This window comes from Haematobia irritans, chromosome 5 (genome assembly GCF_050003625.1).
Source record: "Haematobia irritans isolate KBUSLIRL chromosome 5, ASM5000362v1, whole genome shotgun sequence".
Classification (NCBI taxonomy): domain Eukaryota; kingdom Metazoa; phylum Arthropoda; class Insecta; order Diptera; family Muscidae; genus Haematobia; species Haematobia irritans.
This window is the reverse complement of record NC_134401.1, coordinates 8,188,267-8,211,005: the sequence shown is the minus strand read 5'-3', so window position 1 is coordinate 8,211,005 and position 22,739 is coordinate 8,188,267. Positions and strand designations below refer to the sequence as shown.

General features: G+C 30.9%; 1 protein-coding gene and 2 long non-coding RNA genes across 6 annotated transcripts in view; 1 reads left to right on the top strand and 2 right to left on the bottom strand.

The window, feature by feature from the left end:
* Nucleotides 1-2,063, bottom strand: part of LOC142239321 (uncharacterized) — a 46,860-nt gene extending 44,797 nt beyond the window's left edge. Inside the window, exon 1 of the long non-coding RNA XR_012722991.1 lies at nt 1,770-2,063. This is a non-coding gene — a long non-coding RNA (uncharacterized LOC142239321). The remainder of the gene's footprint in view (nt 1-1,769) is intronic.
* Nucleotides 1,018-22,232, top strand: LOC142239317 (high mobility group protein Z-like). 4 transcript variants are annotated; one of them, XM_075311106.1, is made up of 3 exons: nt 1,018-1,304; nt 21,082-21,265; nt 21,538-22,232. In XM_075311106.1, the coding sequence occupies exons 2-3, from the start codon at nt 21,113-21,115 to the stop codon at nt 21,721-21,723; spliced, it is 339 nt and encodes a 112-aa protein (XP_075167221.1). In that variant the 5' UTR covers nt 1,018-1,304; nt 21,082-21,112; the 3' UTR covers nt 21,724-22,232. The 4 variants fall into 4 exon arrangements, with proteins under 4 accessions (XP_075167221.1, XP_075167219.1, XP_075167220.1 ...); XM_075311104.1 differs by having other exon boundaries at nt 1,019-1,304; nt 21,077-21,265; XM_075311105.1 differs by lacking the exon at nt 1,018-1,304 and adding an exon at nt 11,652-11,992.
* LOC142239320 (uncharacterized) lies at nt 4,630-5,483 on the bottom strand. Its single transcript, XR_012722990.1, has 2 exons — nt 5,347-5,483; nt 4,630-5,002 (listed from the first exon to the last, which is right to left on the bottom strand). It is a non-coding gene; the product is annotated as an uncharacterized LOC142239320 (long non-coding RNA).
* Nucleotides 22,233-22,739: the final 507 nt, after the last annotated feature.

Here is a 22,739-nt window from a genome sequence, read left to right as displayed (position 1 = left end):
ACCTTAAGATTGTCATATTATTATTATTACAAAGTGTTAAGGTCTACTAAGGGTTTGATGTAAGTTCCAGTTCAAATGTATCGAACTACTTATATTCACATAAGCCATTCCTCAGTCGAAATTTAGTTTCGCAGCGGAATTAGAGGTTCAAAATTCTTCATCCTCATCTATAGTACCTATACATAGTGTTCCAGCTTGACCATCTCATTCGTTAGCCAATGATATTACATATAGTTCTTGAATTAATTGCTGATTGCTAGGTAAGTTGGCGAAAATTCCAATCAAAAAACAAAATCCTGAGAGGAGCGCTATGGCCTTTTTTCTTTTTCATGTAGAACACATGATCGATCTGACTTATGCCCCCTTTAGACACACATAAAATAATGTGATTTTCAATCGGAAAACCGAAATTTCGTTGGAGCGAAAATTTCCTTACATAGGACAAATAGCCAATAATTTCATTTATGTAGGACATGCATTTATTATAGGTAGCAACGCTAGAGTTGTATGCCGGCCTTTAGGACATATTGCTATTTTTTCAAACCACTACATTTGAATATCTTTCAGTTTCGATTTGTATCTGGACTTTTTATATTGTAATAAATACAAATTTTTTAGCAGCCGATGAAATTTTAGGCTTGCTGACAAAAACCCCAGAAACTAGAACTATGATAGATTGTATGGGAGTTTATATTAAGAAATCAAACACATTACAAGATTAAGGAATTAGACAACGTCTGTCTTGCTTTTTTTGTTTTCACCAAAACAAAAACGTAGGGTACGTCATTGCCGAATCTCCTTTACAACCCACAAGCTAAAACACACACTTTTGCAATCCAAATGAATATAGGCAAAAAAGAATTCTCTTCGTTGAAAAGGCGAAGCAAAGCATTTTCTCACACAACATTTCATGTATGTATGGTGTAGAGAGAGTGAGAGAGAACACCCGTCATAGATATATAGCAGAATAAGCAAAAGGCAACGAAGCCAATGGCCGAACAACGAATGCAAAGTATTCCTCAATCGAGAATGCCACAGTACAAAATTCATCGACTTTGCCTGAACCAAAAGTATTGTAAAAGCTATAACTAAGATACAGTATATTTTCCATCAGCCGGAGTGCTTCAAACAATTCACAGAGAGAATTCTCTAAACCAACAACAACAATACTAGCAGCCAGAAACACCAACAACGAAATCAAAACAACAAACAGCTCTTTTCAAGAAATCCAAGTGAAAAAATAATCAAAAAATTTCATTTTTGTGGTCGAATTCCGGTTTAAAATTCACAAGGATTTTCCACGGGTAAGTCAAAACTAGTCCACTATGATTTATCCCACAACACTTGTAATATTTTATTTTCAAAAAGTCACAAAAATCCATGAAGTTTTATTATATAAAAATTGCTTTTGAATAAAACGCAAAATCTAGAATTTTCAATGTCCCAATTCATATGGCCTTTTGTGTTCTACTAGAGATGTGAATATAAATGGATTGCCAATAGATATGGGTAAAGTGTGTTTAGTTTAAATTATTACCAAAAAGAATATGAAGTGATAAAATCCAGTAATAAATATGAAGAATATTAAAACACAATATATACTTATTCTATGTCACCTATTTGTCAGAAGATTGTACAGTTAATTAATTTTTCTTGGGTGATTTTAAAGAGGTTTGAGGCAAATCAAAACGACACCAGTATTTATATGATTAAAATACATACAAACAAATGACTGTATATATACATGTAGTTATGTGGATAGTACTTACGTAGAGTATATATTGAGTGTTTTTGGCCATATTGAATAAAACGAGATGTTGAAGCAGCCAGGGAGGAGGGGGGCACATTGCTACTACACCACACATAATAGGTTTGTGAGCAGCAAAGTAGAAAAACGAAATTTTTTTTAATTCTTAACAGTATAACACCAAGAAATGGACACTAGAGGAAATCTCAACGGAAAAATATATCTTCGTTAAAATTTTATATAGAAATTTAAAAATTCAGTTATAAAGCATGTATAAAATCAAAAAGCCACGTCGGTCCTATCCACCTTCAAAATATCAAAATTTAAGACGGTTTTATTGATACAGTAGGTAAATGATAGAATAACATCTCATTTAAAAATGTTAGTAAAACCACCATACTTAGGTTTCCATTAGAAAAATTATTGCCAATTAGAAAATAACCAAAAATTGTGTATTTTCCTGAGTTTCTTATATCCATTATTTTCTGTAATAATTAGCTATTATCAAGGAAACTATTAATTCTATCAACACAGAAAAAAATTTTTTCTGATTCAATCACGAAATTAATTGATCCAATTAATTTTTAATTGAAATGTCTTCAATCACAGAAATGATAGTATCAATTAAAAAATTAATTGAAGGTCAATTAAAAAATTAATTGATCCAATTAAAAAATTAAATGGTACTTTTCGTTATAGAGGAGCTTCATTGCATAGAAGCTCACTGTAGAGAAGTTTGACTGTTACTTGTACTACGTTCGCACTAGACACGAAATCTCGCTATTTAGAACCAAAATCTCTTTACAAGTCTCAAGTGTTCGGACTGGCAAAATAACGAGATTTCGTAGATTTGAGGATTTAACAGCTGTTTGTAAATATATCAATACAAACACAACCCGTATGTGTACACGCACACACACATTCATCTACAAGGAAAATTGGGGCAAGGATGCAAAAAGCGCATTTTTAGTACTAAAACCACAGTTGTACAAGGCAGTATAGGGGATTTTGAAAGAGATTTTGTTGAAATCCTTTACCAGCCAGCTGATATTTGCCTATTGCAAATCTACTGAGATCTTGGAAGATTTCGGCCGTAATCCTCGTTTACGAGGATTTCGTATCCAGTGCGAACGTAGTATTACCGTACCTACTTTAGGTACATAGTAGGGCTGTCACCCAGGATAAACCCCGCCCCGAAAACAAGGGATTTTAATCCCGGAATTTTTTATTTTGAATCCCGGTTTTTTTCGGGATCCCGATAAACTAATTCATTATTTCTTTTTAATTTGGGGCTTTTAGTATTATCTATTAATAAATTGGAGTCTTCATTCAGTGCAAATGGCCCTTAGATTTCATACCCGACAAATTGAGTTAATAAACATTTATGGTACACCTTGAGTAGATAAGTAAATAGCAAAAAAAATTGAAATTGTTTTTTTTTTTTTAATTAACTCATATATTCGTTTGTTAATTGAATTAAACTTAATTTGTTCAAAGTACAAAAATTTTTGGCGTTGTAGATCGTTATTACTTAAAATATTTTAAAAATTCCCGAAAAATCCCGGCATTCTATATTTTAAAATTCCGAATCCCGGGATTTATAAAAATCGATCTCAAATGACTGCCCTATTACATAGTTACGTTATAGGCTCAAATCTCTACTTTTCGAGATTTTAAATCTCTTTTTATAGTTGAATATCGATCTAGTTAAAGTGGATTTGGAAATGCCACTTTAATTATATTTCAACGATCGTTTGCCTTATAGAAAGAGCTTTCAAATCTCGAAAAATGTGAATTTTGAGCGTAATCTGTAAAATCTATTATGCCAAGGCAACAAACAATGCCTATAGAGTGATCAAAACCGGTCGGTGAAAACCGGTGGACCGGTAGAACCGGTGTTTTTAATAATATAAAAACCGGTTTTCGTTTTTTTTTATTTTCGATGTAAACTGAAATAAGAAAACTTCCAGAATGTGTAGTTTGCGCACTTCTAACTCTTATCTGGACACTTCGAACATAGTATTCGTCCAAGCTGTCAAATAAAATACTCTAACTTTCTAAAAACAATCCCAGACTGTTTGTGCAGTATATAAAATATAATAATTAGTTGTCGAGGCTCTTCAACATCGTATTTAATATAACATTTATGAAATATTCACAAAAAGCATATGAAACCAAAAAATAAGAAAACAATTAAACCAAAAAATAAAAAAACAACATTTTAATGTTTGTCGACCGCAATTACAGCCAAGGAATATAAGTTTTACAATAAAACATTTGAGTATTTTTTTCCTTCATTTATATTAAATTAAGCGTTTTTGCTACCTTTGGGAAAAACCGGTTGTGCCGCTTATTTATGTTCTAAAACACCTCCAACCGGTTATAAAAAATGGTCCGGTTTTTTAGAACCGAGAAAAACCGACTTTCAAAAAAACGGTGTTTTGATCACTCTAAATGCCCATTAGTACAAGATAGTAATGATTACAGTTTCGCTTTACGGACTTCCCATAAGATAGTCGCCTATCCGCGGTCGCTTTGGTGGTGTTTCCACCCAAAGCTACTTAACCAATCTTGTAATCGTTGGAAATCGAAGAGTTCAATTCTGCTACCGGCATAGAATGTAGCCGCCAATTGATTGGATTTTTTTAAGATTTACGAAGGGAACATTTACAATTGAAATTATTAGTAGAAATTTAAAAACGCAAAAAAGCCCATAAAATGAATCTAGCGGGAAAAAGCCAAAGACTGTTTGGAACTGACTCTTGAAAAAATCAAAATTAAAATTCAGAAATATATTCTCTGGAAATGACATATTTTTTACGGAGAAACGTGTTCCGGAGAAAGTGCGTTGTCAACTTCCCCAACATTTAACTCAAAATTCGTTTGTTTAGTTAAAAAAGCAATATTTTTTCAAATGTCGAAATTTACAATATTTAACAAGATAATTATTGGCTACATTTCCACCCGAACTCTATTCTTTTCCGTATGAAGATATTCTCGGTGACCAGTTGATATGTATGGGGGATACTATAACGAATAGGCGCATTAATGTAACACTCACATTTTTATTTGTTTGCCTGCCTAGTATGGTGATGATAGAAGAGTGGTGGTTGTGGTGTTGTTGACTGGCTTAGTTTTTATACATTTGTTCGCTTTGGTTCATACAATTTTTGTTTTCTTTACTTCTCCACACACAAGACAAGCGACGACCCCAGAGATACTTAAGTAGGCTGGCAGCAACACAGACAGTAAAAGCTAATATGGAGACAGAGAAATAAAGCAAAGCTTCCATTAATATTCTAAAAATATTTCTTATTTTCTCCCATATATCTGGTACTATTGAATTCCCTTAATTTAAATATCAAAATATCCTGAAAATCCAACAATTTATGAATTAATACATTGCTGTACTTATTTTTGTTTGACTTTACTGTTTTTCATATTAATCGCTGATTTGCTTAACCGAACCAGGCCATACAAATGCTGTTCTCTTTGTACTATACTTACAGTAGTGGCGAATAATATGCAAGTCGACAAGCAACGGTTGTTTTTGTTTAAACCAAAATGACCCTTGTTGTTGTTTCTGTTTTTTTACTTACTCTCTTTCGCCCACATCAATGAGAGATAACCCCTCTGGCCATGAATTTGTATAATACTGTATAGGTGTTCTCATTCTTGTTAGCAGTGACTGTATTCAGTGGAAAAAATATTTCGATTTATATAAGCATGCCATAGAAATTCTCTTGTTTACCTAGAAAAGTTACACTCGTGGTCAAATATGTAGCATATATTTTCTAAAATGATTGAAAACTCATGCAATAAACACAATTTTAAGAATAAATTTCTACAAATTGTTTTGAAATACAATTCAATGCAATATTTATGATGTTATCCTAAAAAAATTTTAACTTGCATAATTAAAAAAAAAAATATTTTTTTTTTAATTTTCTTTTTAACTTTTTGTCGTTGGGAAAATTATAGGGAAACATTTTTTGGGAAAAAGGGATTTTTTTTTGAAATTGCGTAGGTTAGGATAGGTTATGTGGCAGCCGATGTATCAGGCTCACTTAGACTATTGAGTCCATTGTGATATGGAAATTACGTAGGGAATTATCAAAAATTCTTCTGGCATCTCTGGTGATAGGAATAGCTATTCATAAAGTATTAAAAATAATGATTCCTGTGGCGATGCATAAAATAAAAAATAATAATAATTTAATTTTCTTTACTTTCTTACAATATTTTTTTCGAATTTTATTAATTCTATAGAAAATTTTGTCAAAATTTTATTTCTATAGAAAGTTTTTTGAAGTTGCGTAAGGAATTTTTAAAAATCCTCCTGGCATCTTTGATGATAAGAATAGCTTTTCATAAAGTATTAAAAATAATGAATCATGTGGCGATTTTTGTCAAAATTTTATTTCTATAGAAAATTTTGTCAAAATTTCTATATTTCTATAGAAAACTCGAAATTTTATTGCTGTAGAAAATTTTGACAAAATTTTCTATAGAACTAAAAAAATTTTTTTGTCAAAATTTTAGTTCTATAGAAAATTTTGTCAAAATTTTATTTCTATAGAGTTTTTTGAAGTTGCGTAAGGAATTTTTAAAAATCCTCCTGGCATCTCTGGTGATAAGAATAGCTTTTCATAAAGTATTAAAAATAATGAATGCGATTTTTTTCAAAATTTTATTTCTATGGAAAATTTTGTCAAAATTTTATTTCTAAAAAAATTTTATCAAAATGTTATTTCTATAGAGAATTTTGTGAAAAATTTATTTCTATAGAAAATTTTGTCAAAATTTTATTTCTATAGAAAATTTTGTCAAAATGTTATTTCTATCGAAAATGTAGTGAAAATTTTATTTCTATAGAAAGTTCGAAATTTTATTTCTATAGAAAATCTTGTCAAAATTTTATTTCTATAGAAAATTTTGTCAAAATTTTATTTCTATAGAAGATTTTATCGAAATTTTATTTCTATAGAAAATTCCAAAATTTTATTTCTAAGAAAATTTTGTCCAAATTTTATTTCTATAGAAAATTTTGTCAAAATTTTATTTCTATAGAAAGTTTTGTCTTATTTTTTTGTCTTTGTTTTGTCTTTTCTTTACTTTCTTACAATTTTTGTTCGAATTTTATTAATTTTTTGCCGTTGGGAAAATTATAGGGTAAGAATTTTTGGACGTAGGGAAAAAGGGAATATTTTGAAGTTGTTTAAAAATCTTCCTGGCATCTCTGATGATAAGAATAGCTTTTCATAAAGTATTAAACATAATAAATCATGTGGCGATTTTTGTCAAAATGTTATTTCTATAGAACATTTTGTCAAAATTTTTTTGAAGTTGCGTAGGAATTTTTAAAAATCCTCCTGGCATCTTTGATGATAAGAATAGCTTTTCATAAAGTATTAAAAATAATGAATCATGTGGCGATTTTTGTCAAAATTTTATTTCTATAGAAAATTTTGTCAAAATTTCTATATTTCTATAGAAAACTCGAAATTTTATTGCTGTAGAAAATTTTGACAAAATTTTCTATAGAACTAAAAAAATTTTTTTGTCAAAATTTTAGTTCTATAGAAAATTTTGTCAAAATTTTATTTCTATAGAGTTTTTTGAAGTTGCGTAAGGAATTTTTAAAAATCCTCATGGCATCTTTGATGATAAGAATAGCTTTTCATAAAGTATTAAAAATAATGAATCATGTGGCGATTTTTGTCAAAATTTTATTTCTATAGAAAAGTTTGTCAAAATTGTATTTCTATAGAAAATTCGAAATTTTATTGCTGTAGAAAATTTTGTCAAAATTTTATTTCTATAGAAAATTTTGTCAAAATGTTATATCTATAGAAAATTTTGCCAAAATTTTATTTCTATAGAAACTTTCGTTTTATTCAAATTTTATTTCTGTAGAAAATTTTGTCAAAATTTTATTTCTATAAAAAAAAAAATATTAAAAAATGTTACAATTTTGTTTTTGTATGAATATTTTGTCTTTGCTTTATCTCAAAATTAACCCTGGAAAGTCATCCTTATTTTTTGTACACTAACGTCATCCTTCGTCATTTTGACTACGGCTTTTTTCAAAACGCAATAATTTGCATCGTGAGCAAAAATGAGAACCAAAATTGATTTAATTTCCTTATTCAATTTGTTTTTAATTAGTATGAGACAAAAATTCATGAAATTGTTGTTTTGGTATAACTTAAATTTATCATTTCCCAATCTACCAAAATGCATTTTAAATCGAAAATGAAATTATGCGTCGTCATTTTGACGAAGGATGACTGTCCAGGGTTAAGAAAAAAGTCTTAAATGTCGTTCTTATTGCCCAAGTTTTTCTGTTAGTGTATCTTTTCAAGCACCCATGACTGTACAATACCATTTTCTCATACAAAATTCAACATTTGTTGAATGAGCTTCAGTATATTCTATATGCGCCATAGCAAGCAATTAACAATACTGGGCACCATAATAGATACACCAAAAATTTCCAACGAATTTTCGGGTAAATATTTATGATTTAATGAATTATTCATTTAATTTCCATAAATTATTCATAATTGGACATTTTCCATTGATTTTCTTTGGAAGAAATCGAGTATTTTGCAATTTTTGCCATAGTGGACCTAATTCAAAATTTATACTGTACTCTCTAGTACAATTGTATGAGACCAGTCGCTCTTGTTGTAGACAAGTTTGTATACATAACAGGTACAGTATTGCCCACGAATAGGGATAGCATTATTTTCATGTTACGAAAACATTTTTAAATAGATTTTTATACAGATTTGTTAAAAACCTTCAAATTAACTAAAATATGAGAAAATATTATTGACTTTTCGATAAGAAAATATGTTTTTTTGTTAATTTAAAAACTGTTCAAGTGTCTCTTTTTTGGTATAATACTGTTCGTATATTTGCTGTACTGTTTGCTAGTTAGCTAGCTGCCTTTTCGTTCGTTCGTTCATATTACAAGTGGGGTAGATGTGCATAGGTTTGTGTGAGTTGAGAGCATGACGCGTTGTTGTATAAACCAGAGCCACCAGAGATAGAAACTTCAACATCGTCAACAGTTGAGATATCTGCTGCCGTTTGCCTGTCGCCTTTTACTGCGTACGGCGTATATATGTGATGTGTATGTTGTTTGTGTTATAGCATTGACTTGCCTATACATGTGAATATGTACTACTACAACGCAGTGGTCGTTGCCGTGTGCATGATGTTAATGTTCTTCTGTTTATGCCATAAGCGTCTCTGGTTTCCACAAACTTCCCACAACACCAACATTAGTCCCGCATAAAGAGTACTTTTGCTTTAGTACTGAATAGGGATGCAAAAATAAAATGTCAACCAATGTACGAAAAATATTAAGAAATTGATGAATTTACATGCCATATTGCAAACATTTTGCAACAGTTCACACATGTTTTAAGATATTATGACTTGAAATCGTTTTGAATTCTAATATTTTATAATTATTGGGTGGTTATAATAAATCAATCATATCAAATTGGCGGCAATAACGGATTACATTTACATTTACAATTACATCATATTTATAGAATATTTATTTTTCGCTTAATGGACCAGGCTTTGCTTTATCCAGCTAAGTTGACTTAGCATGTTTTGATGGAGGTCGCTGTTTTTTATTCGGATTGATGAATCTATTGGACATTTCTATCAAAAGTTATGGTTAATATTGTACTTAGCCTGTGTCTAAAGTCTTAAAAAATGTCCAATCCAAAAAGGGCAAACAACTTTGTTCGATCTAAAGTGACCTAAGTCATTTTTAGCCATGTTCTATTATTACTATTTTGAGTTCGTATATATGTACTAAAAAAATTATAAAAATATTATTTTAAGACCGAAAATAAGGGAATTCCTATCTTATACGGGGTTTGAGAAATTTCAAAAAACAAAACTTGTTTCTTGTTTCCTGTAAAATGCACTTTTTAGACTTAGCGCACTTTGGAATGTAGACATCGATATATAAAAATAAGATGTGGTGTGACATCTAAAACACGACATATTAATTCTTGATATATCAATACAGAGAATGAAGCCGCTGATGACCCTTTTTTGCCATGTCGACTCATCTCGACTCAAATTTAGCCGCTAAATAATCAGAAATATTTATTAAAAATAGAAAAATGTATTAATATTTGTTGTATTTACTGCCAAATTTTTGAACTTTCGATCCACAATTGTTCAATATTAGGTTTCTATAATAATTTTGCAAAAATCTTGCTCAAAAGTTTTGAATGATATGTACATTTGATTGTAAGATTGGTTGTACAACTAATCTCATAACCATTCAGATAACCTCAATTTGATAATGGATAAATGACTCCCGCCGAATATACAAAATTTTATTGGCTTAGCCGTCAAGCCGTCGCCGCCGGAGGCAAAATCTTAGTATCATCCGCCGCCGATAAAAATGGGTCGACATCATTCTCTGTATCAATAATGATCTGCCCTTTAGGGGGGATTTATGTCAAGCAACGATATCCCTAATCTATCTCATATTGAAATCATTACTAGACAAATCAGTGATGGCCGTGTTTCATAAGAAATCCGCAAAGGGCTAGATTTAGAGTTTTCAATTTTCTTATTCTAAAGTCGACTTGTGCATAAAGTAGACTTTAGGAAATATTTTTAGACGGGTATCATGCCTATAACAAGTATGGTACTTTGCTTTCGTAATATGTAGTAGTCATACTGACGATTACTATTAAAATAGACCCGAATATAAATAATAAAAAATCTGTTAGAAAAGTTGTCAAAGCTAATACAGCTATTGTATATCAGTCATGCATGTCGGTGTATTTTGATGGTCGATAATACAGTAACTTTCGCAAAACTATCGACGGAGCGATCAAGCCACTTAATTTTCGACCTAATTTGCCTTCATAGACTTGGCTTTCGTAAAACAGTTTGTTTATTTGCCGGTTAGACAGTGTGTCATGTTGTTCCAATGGTAGCGAAAATTTTTCCCAGAGCTACTTCCCGGGCCTTAGAGATGTATGATAAAATTCTGTAATTATTATTAACTCAAGTAAAATATGGATCCAAAACCTTAACGGCTAATAATCCTTTTTTGTTGATCAACAGGGATAAACAACCAACGATTGAGTTCGTTTTGTTTTATTCCTCACATACAATTCATTCATATTCACGCACAATTTGTACTTTCCTCATGGCACATAGGTACCCATCGCTGGTACAGCCAGCCAGGCAGCCAGTCAGTGTATTGAAAATATCTACGTACTTACATATCCAAGGCAATGCAAACATAACCGAAGCAGCATTACATAGAAATGATTTTCGTTGAGTTGGTTTGGCTTGGCTCATTCGTTCGTTTGATGGGTCAGAGGAGAGCAAAATAATGAGTGGTGGGGTGTGGCGAAAGGCTGTGTGTGAGCCATCAGCAGTAGTAGTAGAGTACAATATTGTTGTTTTACGGCTAAAGTATTTTGTACTCTACATGACTTAACGTAGTTGCTGCTGACTGACTCTATAACTGCCTGTATTTCTGCCTGTTTCTACTTCTCCTCAACCTACAATATAAACCCTCAAAGCCAAATCCCTTCCTTTTCATCAAAATCAGGCAGCAACATCATCATCAACACCACCATTATGATCATCATCAACAACATCACATTTTCAGTATGGGACGGTTACAGAGATACATTTATTCGTTCGTTCGTTCATTTCGAATGGCATGAAGGTACGCTCCTCTGGTGTTTATTTCATATTCATTCTGTCATTCCCTCCTCACATAAAATTTTGTGTGTTCGTCCAACACTGCTCTAGCTGGGGCTGTTGTTTGGCGTTGACTGTGTCTTCTCATATAATACATGAACAGGCGAATACAGCCAGCCAGCAAAGCGGTGGTGTATCAATGTTCTTTATAGTCAACGTTGAGTTCAGTTGAAAATTTCTTGTTCGCAGTACTACAGTACTATTGCTTCTACACTTCTGGTGCTGTATAGTTGAATATCTGTTCTTCTTCGGTCTTTGGATTGTGTGTGAATTTTTGTGTGGTATAAATCTATTTTGTTATTTGCAAAATATTTCTGGGTGCAAAGTAGAGTGACGACAACGAATAAAAGACTACTGACACGACTTATTTTTCTCGTGGCCCATCTGCATCCACATTGTTCGAATACGAATAGCGTTTAATCATCATTTAATTAAAATTCGATTGACTAATCGAAGAAAAAGGCCCATTGCAAAAATGTAAGTCTGAAGCAAAAAAAATTTTTAATAATGATTAAATAATTTATAATTTTATAAAAAAAAAAAATAAAAGAGATATATAAGGATTTTCGTGAGATAATGTAGTGTATGCATATACATATTTTCTTTTCAATTGATTTTTATACAAATCAATTATCAATCACCCCCTCTTCTTCTCAATTACCAACCTATAGCGTTTTAACTATTATTATTTTATTTTTTTATTGTCCCATGTCAAAAAACCCACAAAATTGTTTTTCAAATTTTCAAATTATGGCGCTAAAACACATGCTCGGATTTTTGTGCACACAAGCAACCATTCGGCTTTAAACACTTCGTGTGTGGCGAAACCTTCGATTTCCGTTTCTCGTATAGGCAATTATTGTAGTGTGTATATAGGTGTGTGTGCGTATGTGAATAACTGTGTAAGCTTAGAGATTGCAAGTGTGAACATTTTATCAAATCTCACCGAATATTTTATGCCCTGCTTAGGAAAAATAGAAGTTATTGCAATAAAATATTGTTTAATTAAAAAAACACGATTTTTGCATATGTTATGGATATATATTTATTTTTCTAAGTAAAACATAACAATATGGATAATAGGCATATTTATATATATATATAAAAAATAACTTTAATTAGGTTTACTAGAAAAATTAAAGAAAAGTTTTTGTGGTCAAAGTAACTCAATTCTTTTTTAAAATAACTTCCCTGTGGCTTGGGTATACATTGCAGTAGGGTATCGAAGAATCCATCAAGAGTTTCTCAATAAAAATAATATTTTGCATGATGAAATCTGGTCATATGTATGTATGTATTAGGATGTCCCTAATAATAAAATATAACAATGGAAAAAAATATGGAAAATAGTGTAGTTTTTTAATTAGCGTCGCTACAATGAGTTTTTATTTTTCCAAAATTGGACCAAAATTCGTACCAGCGGACCATATTTTTCCAAACTAAGTTAATATCATTTAGTAGTTAAATTTTTCCAAAACTTTACTTTGATAGAAAATTTTGTCAAATTTTTATTTCTATAGAAATAAAATTTTTATCAAAATTTTATTTCTTTCGAAAATTTTGTCAAAATTTTAATTCTATAGAAAATTTTGTCAAAATTTTATTTCTATAGAAAATTTTGTCAAAATTTTATTTCTATAGAAAATTTTGTCAAAATTTTATTTCTATAGAAAATTTTGTCAAAATTTTATTTCTATAGAAAATTTTGTAAAAATGTTATTTCTATAGAAAATTTTGTCAAAATTTTATTTCTATAGAAAATTTTGTCAAAATTTTATTTCTATAGAGAATTTTGTTAAAATTTCATTTCTATAGAAAATTTTGTAAAAATGTTATTTCTATAGAAAATTTTGTCGAGAAAAATATTAATATTATTCACTTTGTCATATTATTCACAGAGCATGAACATTTGCCGAAATTAGTGGGTTTTACAATCTCACTTTTGGTGAGCTACATGTATTGCAGTTTTTATTTCGATTCACCCTTATATTATGTGCATTCACATTTGAACGCTATCATCATAGAATGTAAACATTAAACAACTTTTGAGACGTTTGTACATTATGGGAATGAGAAATGACATAATTGGTACAATGAAACTAAATTTAGTACATTTCATAGGTCAAAATTAGAACGGTACTACAATGGCATATGTGGTACATTTTTAAATATTCCATTCGTCTTCATAATATGGAAATTAACCACTTCCATATTTTATTGTTCCATTATCCACTGTGCTCAAGATAAGTCTGCTAACCCCAAAACTACAATGACAACCTCCATTTTCCATCTTTTTCCTCTAGAATCTAGAATGTCATAGGAATAATGTCTGTTTATTAGTTCAAATCCAATACGCTATTCCATTGAATATATTTGAAAGTCGAAACTATTTTGACCAAAAAGTACACTTTTTTATTTTCTTTGGTACAATTGAAAGATGGATTTTTCATCCCTGATATGAATTCATGGGGAGTCAATGCTATTGCTAAGCTTTTGGATCCTTAATACATCAATACTGTTTTATGTGAAGCCCAATTTAACAGAATACCCTATATTAGTAAGAAGTTATCAGTGTGTTCTACACCTCCTTGCATACGAAAGAATCAGATTGCATTAAATAAACAAGTGTTTGCTCCTCAGAATAGGCTTCGTATTGCATTATATGGAAATCTATGAAACGTTTTTGTTAAAGCTTCGAGCGCGAAAATTACAGTATGGTCACACTTGGCAAAAATTTGACAGAAATTAAAAAAAAAATAGCTCATATAAGACATTCAATTGTATTAGGTTTTTTTTCTTTACCGATTGTTTACTTTTTCTTCCAAAAAATACTATTATAATAAACCAGTTTTATCGGGTCGTTTACTGAGGGTATATGTCGGACTAAATGCATTCAGTTTTAGTATCATAGTATAACGAGTAGTTTAACAAATGACTTTTCGATACAAATTAGTAAAAAGGTTTTTGTAATTAGTTAATTAATTAATGAGTCAACTGATTCATTTCTTCAATACGTCTCTACACTTGACTTTAGATGGAAACATATGACAAAATAGATAGAAATTTCATTACAGACAACTGTTTAACCGATGATCAATCGAAAATGTCAAAATTTTCACTATCCCGTATCAGTTTCTATAACGGAATTCGGTTAATCTGTATCGGTTTTGGGTGCACTAGTTACTAAATAAACAATACCATCAAATCAGTATCAAAAAAAAAAAAAAGAATAGTGTGAATTTAATTTGCGCCATATAATAATTTTTGAACATAATCCAAACAACCGGCGTCGGGTGTGTTTTATTAATGGCGACAAACGAACTAAACGAAAATAAGAATGATAGCGACGACAACAATGTGTTATCGTCAAGCTTTGGCAAATTTGATTATACTCATATGTATGTGTTATTACTACAAATGCTAACAAAAGAAAGAAGTAGGTTGTTGTTATAAGTTGTTGGTCGTTTAATGGCGCGCAATCTATATTTGCCATTTTACTTATAAGAATTCTGCTGAGAGCGATAACAAGAGACCCAAAACAACAAAGTATAAACCATTAAGAGAGAAAAATAAAGAGACCGGTAAAAGCATTTGATTACAAATGATCTTTCTAAATTCCACACATATCTTGCTACGATAAGAAACGATCGAAAACTAAAATTTCCCTTACTAAATTAAGCAATATATCTTTGTACCAATTTTGATAGCAGAGTATAGTAATTTAACTCATACAGATAGATATTTAACAAACACCATTATACGTCGCAGCCGTCATTTCTTTCTCTTTTCTCTTTCACCTTTATTTCATATACAGCTGAGCTATTGGAACGTTATTGACTCATTCGTTTTATTTACAATTTTCTATTGTATTATATCGGTTATTTGCATTAGTTGAAGAGTGATAATACATTAGAAAAACAATGATTTTTATAAAAACAAATGGGTGTACAAATTATTTTGAGTAATAAATAAAAAATAGGGTTGGCTGTTATTAATTATTTTCTTTATGTTCCCATACGAAAACCTGCAACCCTGCACGGTACATAAATCCAGTATGCTGCTCTACCAAAAATATCGTTTGCGTGCCGATAATACAGTTTTACCCCGTATTTCTTATAGGAGGAAAAACGTAAACAATCAATAACAACTCACAAAATGTATGTCGGCAAATTAAGCTTTCTCATGGGTAACAAAAACTTCTTAGTGGTAGCAAATAAACTTTTATAAACCTCCCATGAGCTATAACAATTAGATCTCCTTTATGGGCAAATACCTAATCCTCTTTGCATCTACAGTCCGACAGTCCGGTATGCACCTCTAGCGAAAATTTCGTTTGCGTGCCAATAACACAGTTTTGCAATGTATTTCTTATGGAAGCAAAATGTAAATATGTATATATAGCAATGCATTTGTTATGGATAGCGGAAATTTCGGCATACAACCTCTAACTGAAGATTGATTCGGTTTTATGAAATGGGTTCATACCACTTCCAAAAAGTGGTACAAAGAGTGTCAATTGCAATAAAATGCGACACACTAAAAGTGACCAAAAAAAAAAAAAGAAAAATAACAATTAAATTAAAAACAATAATAATAAATAAAAAATTTCGGCTATTAATAAGTAGCTTTTTGTATCACAAAATAAAGTGAAATTAATACAAAATAAATAAAAATTTTCGTTCATAAATAAGTATCGTTTGTATTACACAATTGAGTGAAATAAAATTTTTTTCTTAGAAATCTAAATCAACCATTTTATGTCTATTTTATCGAAAATCAATACTACGTTTAAAACAGTGGCACAATGGTAACACTGGTTAATGGGATGTTTTCTGCAACATCCTCTTCGAATCTCGAATATAACATGGATTTGTATATAGACGAAGGTTTTTGTTTTAATTTTTCAAAGTTAAATTTATTAATGGCGCTACTTTCCTATGATTTTTAACATGATCTAGGGATAAAATCATTACAGGCTTTGCTAAAAATAAAGAATTTTAAAAACGAAATTCTTTTGATTCAAAATACACAGTACATGAAAAATTGTCAAAAATAGCAAAATTAGTTAAAGAATATGAATATCAGGTCTTTCGGAATTTATTTTCTTTACTTTTTCTCTTTATCTTAAAATGGCCCTACCAGAGAAGTTTGCAGAATAGACCGACTGCTTGTTGTACGCCAAGTTGATTTGAATGAGACGGAACGTGATTTTATGATTTTGGGTTCAAGGATAAGCTTCGTCGATTTGAAAAGCAATCATATCAGTTTTAGTTAAATCTCCTTTATAAGCACTGCTAACATTTCCCAAATGTAAATCTTGAACAAAATATGATTTTTTCTTTGTGTCTTGACCTTAACAATAATTTTAAGGTGAAATTTATATTACTATTAATTTATGGATGTTCTGTGCGCAAATTCGTACAAATACGTATACAACATTTCTCTTATAGCGCACTAGCTCAAATATTTTATCAAGGAGGCCAGTCTACCCACTCAACCATCCACCTTATAAAACCCTATGTAGAACAAATTATTCAATGTTTCACATATTTGCCCAAAAGTATACTACATTTTATATACAATGAAAAAATCATTGTCTATGCTTCTCTTATACGCCCAAAGTTGTATGTATGTACTTAACGAGTGTGGTGATAAAAATTCTGAAAAATCATAAAAAATTTATTTTGCCAACAACATAGCATTTCACATCACTACACCATGAAAAGTCCTTCACATTACATTTCCACTGCGCAATTCCTTTTATAAAGTATGTATTCCGAAACCCGCACAGCGCACAAAGCTCAAACTTTTCCCATCAACAAATGAACGAAACAACTTCATAAAAGTCACACAAACATCTGCAGCATTACTATACACCCACACAATGACCCCCCTTAAATGTATAAACCCAAACGAACAACAACATAACACCACACACACATAGAAGTATCAAGATTTACACATATAACTGTCATACTTAGCAGTTGGGGTTTCAATGGTCTATGGTGACAAAAGTGTTATATCAAAAAAAAATCACCATTCGTAGGGAGGAAAAGAACTATAAAAATATTTGTGTGCCTGTATGTAGCTCCCACAACAAGAATATACATATTTGATTTCTGATTTATGTTTGGGGAAATCTTCGTACTATGCTAACAGGAGTATACGGGGCATTATTGTGGACGGATTTGGAAAAAATTGCGTCGTAGTTTTTTTCTGTCTTACCGATTGATGAAAGAGAAGTTCACCACTTGTGGTATCACAATGGACTGAATAGTCTCAAGTGAGCCAAAAAACGGATTGCCTATTCCTAACCTAGAATTTGCTTTTATCTAAATTTTTTATTCAAGCCAACTCTAACTAGGAAAAACACGAAAATGGCAATATGACCAAGAAGCCACAATAAATATGACTTCAGAAATATATCAAACACACAAATGTTCTTGATATTTTTCGACTCAAACAAGTCAAGTCAAATAAACTTCATGACATTATGCTGGTAGTGACATCTAGCGCTTCAATGTTTTGCAATGACAAATCTGTCTCTTATTTCTAAAAGCTCTTTGTTGAGAATCAATTCAGGGTTGCTATGTGTCTTATAGAAAATCCCCAAAATGTATGGTTCTGGTTATATCTATACGTAAATGATGAAAATACTCTTTTTTTCTGTGGAAACCTGTAACACAAATTTGAATGGTCCCAAAAAACAGGTACATTTAATGTTCTCCAAATCGATCTATTACATGGTCTAGATAAACATTAAATAGCTGAGGTAAACATATCCAAAAAGGTTTTTTTGTGTGAATAATGTTCCCTTTAATACATTACTTTTATGGTTTGAAAGGTGTTTGGAAAATTGTATGCGATTATAAAATCAACAAAAAAGCGAAATCAGATGACGAAAATAAATAAAAGAAGCGTTATCAGATGCCTATTCAACCTAGGATAGTTACTGTACATTGCTATATACTGAAGTGGGGTGATATCACAACAATCATACTCATTTTGGAAGATTTAGTGATGTGGGTGGACAATAACTTTTCAACTCATTCTTCACTGACTGGCAGGTCATGTGGTTGCTTTGTAACAATGATAGTCACTCTCTCTCTCTCTCTGCCACACGGACAGGGGGTGTAGAGAATACAACAATATTACAACAACAATATTATGAAAGGTTATTTAACGGTTGAGAGTAAAAGTTCCAACGATAATACTCGTAATAAAAACAACAAAAGAGAGTCGACAGAATAAATAACGGTTATTATAGTGTACTCTGGAATAAATTAGTGTGTAGTATGTAGAAACGATTTGATGTTTGGCACAATTGTTATTGATGTATAATTCCATTTGTAAACTTATGACGGTATATCAAAAGTGTCATTAATTCCAGACATTAATTAATTGTATATACCTCTTTGTTATATAAAGGGTGATTTGTTAAGAGCTTGATAACTTTTTAAAAAAAAAAAAAAAACGCATAAAATTTGCAAAATCTCATCGGTTCTTTATTTGAAACGTTAGATTGGTCCATGACATTTACTTTTTGAAGATAATTTCATTTAAATGTTGACCGCGGCTGCGTCTTAGGTGGTCCATTCGGAAAGTCCAATTTTGGGCAACTTTTTCGAGCATTTCGGCCGGAATAGCCCGAATTTCTTCGGAAATGTTGTCTTCCAAAGCTGGAATAGTTGCTGGCTTATTTCTGTAGACTTTAGACTTGACATAGCCCCACAAAAAATAGTCTAAAGGCGTCAAATCGCATGATCTTGGTGGCCAACTTACCGGTCCATTTCTTGAGATGAATTGTTCTCCGAAGTTTTCCCTCAAAATGGCCATAGAATCGCGAGCTGTGTGGCATGTAGCGCCATCTTGTTGAAACCACATGTCAACCAAGTTCAGTTCTTCCATTTTTGGCAACAAAAAGTTTGTTAGCATCGAACGATAGCGATCGCCATTCACCGTAACGTTGCGTCCAACAGCATCTTTGAAAAAATACGGTCCAATGATTCCACCAGCGTACAAACCACACCAAACAGTGCATTTTTCGGGATGCATGGGCAGTTCTTGAACGGCTTCTGGTTGCTCTTCACTCCAAATGCGGCAATTTTGCTTATTTACGTAGCCATTCAACCAGAAATGAGCCTCATCGCTGAACAAAATTTGTCGATAAAAAAGCGGATTTTCTGCCAACTTTTCTAGGGCCCATTCACTGAAAATTCGACGTTGTGGCAGATCGTAAGTCTATTCATGATGAAATGTCAAAGCATACTGAGCATCTTTCTCTTTGACACCATGTCTGAAATCCCACGTGATCTGTCAAATACTAATGCATGAAAATCCTAACCTCAAAAGAATCACCCTTTACATACCATTTTAGGATGCAGAGAAGGAAACAAGTTAGATTAATCTTCTAATAGACAAAACAGTGTTGCCATTTTCACACAATTTTGGAAATAGATAAAAAAGTGTACAAAGACACTGATTAAACAAAATTTGACACATCTTGTGATAAATTTTAATTGAATATATAAATATATGAAGACTGAGTTCACATTGTCAGCTAATACCTTAATCACATTACACTTTTAAAATCCACTTTAACTAGATTTCAACTGTCGTTTGCCTTATAAAAAAGAGATTTCAAATCCACTTTTAGTAGATGTAAATGGGATATAACATCGTGTCGTCAAATTAAAATTTCTATTTATTCTTGGGCGAAAAATGGGATAGTGTTGTCATCCCTTATTAAATTTTTGAACTCGCCACTGGGCATTCTTGTTGCCTAGTCTTGTGGAAATTCTTTTTTCTTGAAATACAAATTGAATAACTTCTATATTTAATATTGAGAAAAAAACGCTCGGAAAATATGACATTTTTGCCGACAAGGTTATTTTTTTGTTCGCCTATCGCTATGAACATATTTACATACTAGGACTTATCTTATTTCGCTGTTGTGCACTTCTCATGTCTTAAAATCGAATCATAATTTATATGTATATGACAAAATTTTAAAATATAATTTACCTTAGGGGTGAACGACATATGTACCCACTTATTTACTTACAAACATTTCTACATACATACATATATAACACATGCGTTATATATGTACGTAATAATGTTATGTAAATATGACATATATCGATTTAAATGCTACTGACATGATTGAATGTATATATGTACATACAATTGTTGTTATATATGGTACATAGGGGTATATATGCGTGTATAATTGTAAATAAGAAACGAAATAGCACTTTAATTATTTATTTCCTGAAATATGGGAGAACAAGGAAAGCGATATGCCTGATGAAGACATTAATTATTATGTGCGTAAACACAATCATAGTGATTGAACACTTAGCCATTACGTGTATTTTTTTATGGGAAGCCTAATCCTTCATGGCTAGCGGTGTGAGGCGAAATTTAAATATGTATTCTAATTCCTTCGCGGTAAATTCCATAGTGTTGCCATATTTTCTACTTTCATACTTTTGGGACTTTACTTTTATATAATTTATACTTAATAAAATAAAATATTGTTATTCTTTCTTATTTCAGTTTAGATTTTCTTAAGTGAAACAACACAAAAACAATATGGCTGGTGAACGTCCAAAACGCCCATTATCAGGCTATATGCTGTGGCTCAATGAACATCGTGAACAAATCAAAAAAGAAAATCCTGGCAGCAAAGTGACAGACATTGCTAGACGGGGTGGTGAAATGTGGAGAGCTATCAAGGACAAAACTGTAAGTAAACCTTTACTTTCAAAGAAATTAGTTAGAACTCGTGAGAATCTTCTTAACATAGCAATGCTAGTGATATTTCTGAGTGTTTCAAACCAAGTGTTTCCCACTGTGAAACCCCTTTCACACTGGGCTATACAACATTTTTCTATATAAATAATATTTTGACAAAATTTTCTATAGAAATAAAATGTTGACAAAAATGTCTATAGAAATAAAATTTGATGAAATATAATCTATAATAAATACAATACTGTTTGGTTTTTGTTCTGCAGGAATGGGAACAGAAAGCTCTGAAAATGAAGGAAGAATATAATAAGGCTGTCAAAGAATATGAAGCCAACGGTGGTACTGATACAGGTGCTGGCAAGAAACGCAAGAGCAAGGGTGCTGCCAAACCAGTGAAGAAGGCCAAGAAGAAAGATACTTCTGAAGAAGAGGAAGAAGAAGAGAGCGAGTAAATGCATGCAAAAACACAACACTAAACCTGCAAAATGTAAACAAAACAAAAAACAACTGATTAACAGTTTATATGTTTAACTTACAGACATAAGTTTTAAACATTTTATAAATGTAAACTTAAGGTGGCATATAAATCAGAAAAATATGTGAATGAAATCAATCATCAAAATCCAACAACATCCAACCAACACACATCAAATATATGCAGTAAACACCCTCCCCCCATCACTAAGCAAGATAAACAAGTCCTTTAAATATAATCAATTGCTCTATATATACATAAGTATGGTAGAACATTACAAACAAAGAAAATATATTACTTTTCCATTTTTACTTTTATGATTTCTTACAATTAGTATTCCTTAAACAAAAAACTACTAAAGGAAAAGTTATGTTATCATTTAACCTATATATTCTATTTAATAATATTTTAGTTGTATTTGTGTAAATTTTGTTTTTTTTTAATAATTATTTTATAAAAATAATTACACTTTAATTTCACATTTAAGTTTTCCCAACAATAGTTTTCTTATATTTTTTCTTTTGTATGTTTGCATAAATTTCATCAAAATTCTTAACAATGTTAAGAATCCCTATTTCACTCAATATGGGTATATAATCATATATGTTTTCATTATATGATTTTTTTTATTTAATGTATCTACTAATTCGAAGAATTATAGAACTGAATTCCATTCAAAGCAAAAAAGTTTACTCGATATTGTTTAAAATAAAAGTCTACATACATATGTACGAAATTGTGAAAATGATTGTACATTCAATTTCTTAACATTTAAAGAGTAACGAAGAAATATATACAAATTTTTGAAAAAGAAAAATCCTTAATCATAAATGTACATGTAATTGTAGAATGAAAAATGACAAAAAACATATGAAAATATTTAACAAAAAATAAAAAACTTTAAAATTAATTAAACAATTGTTTTTATCGAAACATAACCTGGCAATTTCGAAAACAACAAAGCGCATATAAAAATTATATTTACCAATTCAT